This window comes from Volvox carteri (assembly GCF_000143455.1).
Source record: "Volvox carteri f. nagariensis unplaced genomic scaffold VOLCAscaffold_95, whole genome shotgun sequence".
Lineage (NCBI taxonomy): Eukaryota > Viridiplantae > Chlorophyta > Chlorophyceae > Chlamydomonadales > Volvocaceae > Volvox > Volvox carteri.
In genome coordinates, this window is record NW_003307638.1 from 212198 (window position 1) to 221081 (window position 8884).

An 8884-nucleotide genomic window follows, 5' to 3' on the forward strand; every position below is an offset into this window, starting at 1 on the left:
GAGCCCACTGTAACAACCACAATCATACCGAATATTGCATAAGGCCCGGAAATGAGTCTCTTCTCGGTTATTGTCTGAAGGTTCGACCTATCTTAGTGCATTTGTCAAATTGCTTGTTGACACAAACGCTATAAATAGAGCCCCACATATCCTTTATTTGCCTACGACATATTGCACCAAGACAGCTCTTTGGATCCTTGAACGGGAGCTTCTCGCGGCTGTTGCGCCCTGGGGAAGCTATGCGAAAAGACCCGCGGGTCAGGAGCACAGAAGCCAACCTGCGTCCAGGATTTGGGGGAGGCGGAGCTTGCGCTATGTCTTTAGGCAGGACGGCGCGCAGATATGTCACAATGCTATGTCATTGGAACTTGCGTGAAGGTGTAACATGAAGCCCACAGATACGAAACCTGTACGGACTCCAAGGCGCGTCTTCGTCACCGTCTTTGGGGAACGATGCCCCACGAGCATCCCTACGCTTTTTATAATCAATTGTTCCAACATTCTCATGCATCTTTTGTTCAAAAGCGTTCTTTTCCTGCTGTTTATCGAGGTTGTGGGAGCTTTCAAATTTACCAGCAAGTTGCAAAGGTGTGTTATTGGTGCCCTGTCAGCATTTCTCTGGGTTTGCTTTGTCCTGTAAGCAACCGCGCAATGTTAGGAGGTACACGTCCAGAAACCTTCAGCTGGCGTAGGAGCAAGGGCATATCACAGCGGGACGGGCTTCGTGCTTGGTAAAGCGTTTGAATTTTCGGGAGATCTACTTGATCATGCACCTTATGTACAGTTACTAGGACTGTAGAGGAGCTTGCGGGCATGCACTCTTTATCCTTTTCCATTTCACGCAAGAACTTAATTGCCACGCACGCACCTGTTTATCTGCAGGTTCTTGTACCTGCCTTCTGACAAGCCTTCCCGTTATCGTTAGAACAGCACTTGCCGCTCGGCTTTCCTCATCGGTCTTTTGGGGGCTGTGTGTTGCTCCAGCACCTTCCTCAAAAGAGAAACAGGAAAACCTTTCTAAAGCCTGCATCCAGACCGCTGCCCAAGTCAAGGCCAGCTGCTATCAAAAATTCAAATGCTGCTATCGCGGCAACCCCGAAGCGGCGGTACGCGGTCGCCCCTGCGCGACCGCGGAGGCGCCGCCCGTCTTCACCGCGGTGATGCGCCCCTTCTCGCCGGCCTTGGGCTTTTCTTGGGGCTGCTGTTCCTTGCCTTCCAGACCAGCCCTGCGCTGGGCACCACCAAGCGCGGCACCGACCTCTTCGTCACTCGGGCCCTTCTGCAAACTGCTGAGGGCGGCAGCGGCGGCAGCGGCAACAACACAACGGGGGGTACGAACGTTACGGCGGCTCCGGGCGCCGGCCAGGCAACCTTTGCCGCCGGCGCGGAGCTTCCTGGCGACGTCGTCGCCGTACGCTCTTGTCTTCCCTTCAACGTGCTCATTCTTCCAGGGCCGGTTGGTGCCGGCGGCGGCGGCATGATGGGCGGCTCCGAAAACATGACCACCGGTGGCGGCGGCGGCGGCATGATGGGCGGTATGGGCGGTTCTAAGAACACCACTGCCGGCGGCACCAACACGACCGGTAGTGGCGGCGGGGGCGGCGGGGGCGGCGGCGGGGGCAACGCGACGATTCTCATGCAAGCCGAGTTAGACGTCATCAACGGCACCGACATCACGTACTCCCAAGCCGACGGCATATTGTCGCTGGCGCTGTCGCAGGCGAGTTTCGGGAGGGCGGGAACGTACGGCGGGACGTACAACAGGAATACGGCCCGATGTACGGCGCGACGTACTGCGGGAAGGACGGCGAGGCGTACGGCGGGAAGGAAGGAGGGGGAAAAATTGGGAGGGGGGAGAGACGTGCATACAAATAAATATCCTTATTACGCTTTTAAGAAGTGTTTCTCTCCTGGCCGCCATCGTCACGCACACGCACATCAGGGCTACAGCACCAACCACGTCATCAACCTCACCGTCTACACCGCCAACTCCAGTTCCCTGCGCTTCGTTCAAAACTTCGGGTGAGGGACACAACCTGCTCACCACCGTGCGCGGGCGGCTATGCGTCTTTGTGTGTGTGTTAACGTGTTTATGTGTGTATGCGTGTGTAAGAGGGATCAGCTCCCCTGGCATCTCCCTGAGTACTCTTTGCCTGCTGGTGTTACAGCCTGTGTGTGTACCAGTGTTTTTTTTAAGTAATATATTCCTTTTAAGGAATAAAGAGGCCATTTTGGCCTTTGGAAAAACGGAATGAATTGAGGCCGATCCGTACATTTTCATTCCTCCAGCCAAAAACGTCCATTGCTGCCAGATTGCTCCGAAGTGTGCAGACCTTAGTATTTGCAATCATAGAATATATATGAGGGGCCGTAAGAAGGTCAAGCCCGTGAGTCAACGCGGCATAGCAGAATGTATGACCGGTCCTTACATCGCCAAACACGCAAAAGGCAACGAAAGGCATGAAGAGTGCGTACATGAACGAAAACGTGCCAACTCAGTGCGTGCCTCTTGGTCTATGAGGGGAGTTGTAACTTATCTGGGGGGGGTCTGGGGGGGGCGTAGCCCCCCCCAGCGCCCCACACGGAATAAATTACGGCGACCCTAGCAACTTTGTTACTTAGGTCGGAATAAATTGAGGCCCCCCCTAAATGAAAAAAAATCACTGGTGTGTACATATGTCATGCTCGTGGCCGCATGCCCCCTGTTTGTCACACACACTGCGGCCAACTCCCCTTTTCACCTTCACCTTCACCTTCCGCCTGTCCCTGTCCCCGTATCACATTCCCGCGTACACACATACATAACGTCCATACACACGCACATGCATACACACGTGCAGCCCCGGCAACCTGGTGGTGGGTCCCGGCTTCTCCGTGGCCACCTTCTCCGCCGCCGCCACCACTCTGGGCGGCATCCTGGCCAAGGGCCTCACCGCGCGACATGTCTACGTCACCAACACAGGGTGCGTGTGTGGCTGGGTGGCTGGTGTGCGTGGGGGTGGGTGGGTGGGTGGGTGGGGTTTTGGGTGGGGTTTTGGGTGGGGTTTTGGGTGGGGTTTTGGGTGGGGTTTTGGGTGGGGTTTTGGGTGGGGTTTTGGGTGGGGTTTTGGGTGGTGCTCGGATGAGGACCGTGTGGCCGTTCCGTGTGCAGCAGCAGAGGCAGGAAGAGGAAGTGGAGGAGGGCCTAGGAGCCCCCACCTCCACCTCAACCTCCACCTCCACCTCAACCTCCACCACCACCACCACCACCACCCCGCACACCCCCTACCCGACAGGCTGGGCACCGTAGCTCTCAACGGCACGTTCCGGGATGCGGATGTGGTGGCGGGAGGCACCGCCAAGATCTTCCTGGCCGGCAACACCAGCGGCACTGTGGCGGTGACGGCGGACGGCATCAGCACCACCTGGGTACAGGGCTCCCCAAGTGAGCTCCAGGGGGGGTGGGCGGGGGGGGGGAGAGAGGACAGCGTGTATGCAAGGAAAGTGAACTGTGGTAAGTGAGCTGTGCGGCGGTGTGTCCAAGAGGTCCGAAACGCAACCGGAGTCCTCCAGGGGGTGTTGGGGGGGGGGAGAGAGGAGGGAAAGAGCGAGGTTGTCTTTTGCGTGTGTTTTTACGTGCTCCGCCCGCCCTAACTCCCCTTTGGCGCCCAGCACATCGTATGTTGGCAACGGACCCCTTGTCTCCTCCTACCCCGCCACACCCCCTACCCCGCCACACACCCTACCCCGCCACACACCCCACCCCGCCACACACCCCACCCCGCCACACCCCCTACCAGGCACCCAGATCACCGGCACTGCCAACGGACTGGCCAAGGTCCTCTACACGGAGGGAACATGCACTGTGGAGCCCGCGTTCAAGGTGGGATGAGGGGCGGGGGAACGCTCAGAAGGGATGAAACACACCACACACACACACAGATGCACACGCACGGCGTGCACTTCACTTCTTTCTTGCGAGCGTATAGTAAAATGGTACTGCAGTATCGGTCGCATCTTTGGTGCTGCAGCTGCCTCCAAGTACCCTCCGCCTCCCCCCCCCCTGGCTGCTGAGACACGTTTTGTAGCTTGCTCACCGCCTCTGGCTTTGTCATCTCCCCTCCTGGCACATCTTCGCATCAACCCCCCCTCTTCTTCGTTCCTCTGTCCTCTTTCCTTGTCTGTGTGAATGTCTGTCCGCCGCATCTACCGGCGACCGGCCACCTGCCACTTTGCCTGCCGTCACCGTCGCCACCTTTGCCTGCCGCCACCGCCACCGCTACCGCCACTGCCGCCACCGTCGCCGTCGCCGTCGCCGTCGCCGCCGCCGTCACCGCCGCCGTCACCGTCGCCACCTTTGCCTGCCGCCACCGCCACCGCTACCGCCACCGCCACCGTCGCCGTCGCCGTCGCCGCCGCCGTCACCGCCGCCGTCACCGTCGCCACCTTTGCCTGCCGCCACCGTCACTGGTCGTACGGCAATCAGTCCATCTTCGGGGTTAGCGTGTTCGGCGACCCCTGCCAGCGCACCTCCCCCGGCACCTCGCCCTCCTACAGCACCACGTGGTCGTGTGGACAGCAGGTGCAGGGCCGCTCCGTGTGCCCAGGTACGTGTGACCCGCTGCTACGCGGCACGGCTGCGGGGACGATGTGGCCGCAGGTACGGCACGTGGGGCGCAGGTGCAGGTACGGCACGTGGAGCACGGGTACGGCACGTGGGGCAGCGGGCCCGCAGACAGGAGACGAGGGTACTCACGGTGTGTGAGATGGGCTTGTTCTGTCCTGTGGATGTATGTAGGGGGAGGGCTTAGATTAGTTGTTCAGTTGTGTTTAGTCTTTGTGGCAACGTGTGTGGTGGTGTGGGGTTTTTGAGGGGGTTGCGTTGCGTTGCGTTGGGCGGCGGATAGGGGTTGAGAAAGGACGTGATGTGTGACACACACACTCACATACACGCACACACGTACCCTCCGCGGGCGAAAACCCCCCCATGCAATGCAATGCCGCTACAGAAGTCCCGAGTATTGGAGGCAGCGGAGTCGGGCTAGGCAACGAAGGCGCCGCTGCCGCCGCTGCACCAGTGCCTGCCCCCGCCCCCGCCCCCGCCCCTGCGCCCGCCCCCGCCCCCGCCCCCGCCCCGACCGTCACTGGCCGTGGCAACGTCAACACGGTCACCGGCCAGCCGGTACGACATCAGCTCAAGGGACTGTACGGATTTTGATGTTACTGGAGGAGTTGGGGGAAGTAGGGTTTGGAGCGCCGGTGGTGGTGTTGTTGTGAGGGGGGCAGTGGTGGCGCTGGTTACGTGCAGCCATCTTGGCCCGGCCAGCCGGCAGGCTGCAGGGCGCACAGCTTTGCCGTGGCTAGGAGTCTTTTGAGCACGTCCCCCACCCCCGGGGTGAAGCGTCCTCTTCCTCCCTAGTGGGAATTTTTGGAAATTGGTAATAATTCCTTCCCCCCCCTTCAAGTGAAGTGAAGCAGTTGAGCTTTTAATGGATGCAGGTTTGAAGGCATTATCACATGTCGGAGGAATTTTATTTAAATACTCAAGAAGAGGCAATAAAGCAAATATATTAATAATATATGATGTAATAATAATATTTTATATTTTATATAAAAGGATACAGGTCATAATACAATACAATATAAGTTTTATGATACTAATATAATTAGATAATATGATAATATAAATTATCTATAGCTTTCGCTGTGTGATAATGGTGGTGTGTGCTGCGCAGCCGCCACTAGTGTATGTTCGATATGTATGTCACCGCCGGGACTCGAACCCGGGTCGCGTGGGTGAAAGCCACGTATCCTAACCGCCTAGACTACGGTGACAATTGATGATATATATATATGTATGCAGCACTGCGTAATAGCAGCTGTATGATTTTGGTGAACGTGTGGTCGCAGGGCACCGTTACGACGGGCACCTTCACCACTCCGGGGGGCACTGCCTCGTCGTCAGGTGGGCCGTGCAGTCCCGTACTGGCCAGTTCCTAGCTGCTCTACTGCTCTGGTTGGCGGTTAACGGTTGGTGGTTGGTCGTGATGTGTGGACCCCATGCATGCCACTGCGGGGCACCCCATCTTCCCACTGCGGGGCACCATGGGAAGGGCTCGCCCGCTCGCATCGGCAGGCAGCATACATACATATATGCATACATATGCATACATATACATACATATGCACTTGACCCGCGTGTCTGTCCATTATTACCATCCCGAGTCATGAAGACATTGTTGATGCTGATAGAGATAAGTGTGCGTGTGTGTGCGCGGGGAGTATGGATGGGGTGAGGCTACACACGCGCCGTGCCCTGGCTCTTGTCCCAATGACGCCTAGGAACGAGCCCTGGGGGACACACACACTTACACACACATTCACACATATACACACACATATACACATATACACACATATAGGCACACATATACACACATACATACATACAAGCGGCACTCTCACTCCACACACAGCCATCGTTATATGCATAGTGGAATGGTGGCGCAGCAAGCCAGCTAGCAAGCACACTAACCAGCACTGCACACCGGTGCTGCAGTTTCTGATGCCACCCATCCCCACCCAACCATTCCTCTCCTTTCCCTCCCCCCTCCTCCCCACCCCCTTCCCCCCTCCCTCCCTCCCCCCCTGCCCCCCAATAAGGCACTGTATCCGGCCCCAGTGGCACTCTAGGGGGACAGCAGACATCCACCGGCGGCAGTCCACCGGTGTTCGCCGCATCTGCCACACCCAACTTCGTGAACCCCAGCTTAGGAACCGGGCTGGATCCGGACTTCGTGGGTAAGCACCTGGGGGGCAGGGGGCAGGACATCCGTTGCGTTCGTGTGTGTGTGCGTATGTAGGTGCGTGTGTGTGTGTGCGGATGTATGTGTCTCTCTGCGCGTGTGTGGGTGGGTGGGGATGGGCACATACGTAATCGCACACACGTGCGCGTGATGTGGCCAAACTGCTCTCCGGAAGGGCCCCCCCCCTCCCCCGGGTGGATGAGGTGGACAGCTGGTGGTGAGGAGAGGGCGGTAACAGAGGTGACGGTGGTGCTGGTGGCCGCTACGGCGCTGCTGATGGTGGTGCTGCTGCTGTTGTTATTGCTGTCGTCTCTGTTTGCAGGTGGCGGCGGCGCCGCCGCCAGCACGGTGGGTGGTACAAGCGGTGGTGGCGTCGTCAGCATGTCGAGCAGCACCCAGCAAGGGGGTTTGTCGCTCTCCAGCGCGCTCAACATCCCGTCGACCGGTTCGGGCCTCGCCATCCAGTCTACGACGTGTTTGGACCCGCCCAGCAGCCGTGACATGCTGCCAGGGGACGAGTGAAGAGGCGGAGGGGGGGGGAGATAAGAGGCGGAAGAGGGAGGCTGATGATGATGACGGCCAATCGCTTTGCACATCCGGATGATGGCGTCCTCCCCCGCGTCGTCGTTGTCGTCGTCGTCGTTGTCGATGTCATCGTCATCTCTCCCATGGCCCGGCGTTTGGAGGGTGTGTTGCTGTCTTGAGGAAGGCGGTTCACCCTGGCAAGCAAAAAGACAAGGAGCCGAGTAGCAGCAGCAGCAGTTGATGCACGTCGGGTGGTTTGGTCGATATGTCAAGAGACAAGTCCGATCTTGCGGTAGATATGTGCAGCAGACGTAGCATCTGCTAAAAATGACATGCGTAGCCTAGCTTTGGTAGATCAGAGGTCGAAAAGGATTTGTTTCTAAGAGATATAGGACTTCGGAGTAGACTTTACCAAGCAAGCGGGAAATGGTCTTCTGGCGCATATAATATAAAGTCATGAGGATTGTCGAATTTTGTTGCTCATGCAGCCTCGTAAAGGGCCGGGCGGGATCATGGAGAAGCGCTACTGATGCTCTTAATCGGCAGGGGAAGTTGTGTTAGGTTCGGAAGTACGTACACCGTCCTGTGCCCTGCACAAGTGTATAAATTGTGAGGAACGAGGAACGAGAATGCTCCAGTTGCGAATTGCCTCAGTTCGCGGTTGTCTAGTTGGTCTGTGTGGGAAATATGTGGCGGTGGCTATGGTGGCGACCAACTCCCTGGTGTGGGGTCCCTCGGCCCTCGCCCCCGCACAAGACTCGCGGCGAGGCGACGCAAATGGGGATGCAAATGGCCGGGTGCGGTCCGTGGCGTTATGGAGCACATGCCAGTTGATTTCTGCTGCTCGTCGCGAGTTGCGACCCGAGTTGCTTATCACCACTTTGTTTGTTTTGGGGGGCCAGCAAATTGGTGTGTGTGGGTGTGTGGGTGGGGGGGAAGGGGGGGCGGACTCTGTTGAAGTGCACTACTATTGTGAGACTGACTGCGTGTCGGCCTTCACGTGAATGTAAGAAGCTGCTGAACGGTCAACCAAAATTGTGGAGAGGGACAGGAGGGCGGGCTGGGTTGAAAAGCTTTAATCTGTGTCTCTTTAGAAACAATCATAAAACAAAACATAAACAAAACCAAAGTGCATCACTACGTCAAAATCTGGAACGATGGATTTTTTTATCTGCGAGAAAGATTTTACGTGGACTACAGCCATATCTCTCTTCTCTGTATATATATGGCGGGCTGCAGCGCCCTCTAGCGACTTCGCCGACTAGCGAGGAAATTGATTGTCAAGCCCGTCCCGTCTGCGTGTGTGTGTGCGCGCGCGGCCGCAAAATGCAAATCAGCTGCTGTCAGCTTGACGACGTGTGACCTCCATGAACCGTGAGCCATTCCACCCGTGAACCACTTCTCCGCCGGAGCTACAACTCAAAAGAGTTTACTGCCCTGTATGCGTTCGTAACCCCTCTAGTAGAGGTATCCACCTTCCTTTCTTGGAATGTGCTGCAGATGTCCGCCGCCTGTCGGACGGCGGAGGGTCTGCTGCCTGCCGGTTGGAGCCCACTTCGCTGTGTCGCTGATTC

At 57.4% G+C, this 8884-nt stretch overlaps 1 protein-coding gene across 1 annotated transcript; it reads left to right on the top strand.

The window, feature by feature from the left end:
- Positions 1-1075: 1075 nt before the first annotated feature.
- On the top strand, positions 1076-7133 carry VOLCADRAFT_119978 (uncharacterized protein; the record flags this gene model as incomplete). Its single annotated transcript, XM_002958457.1, has 10 exons — positions 1076-1743; positions 1951-2022; positions 2841-2963; positions 3276-3424; positions 3780-3862; positions 4466-4586; positions 4989-5161; positions 5890-5944; positions 6643-6780; positions 7108-7133. Coding segments are annotated over 10 exons (1608 nt in total), but the record flags the coding sequence as incomplete, so codon positions are not given.
- Positions 7134-8884: the final 1751 nt, after the last annotated feature.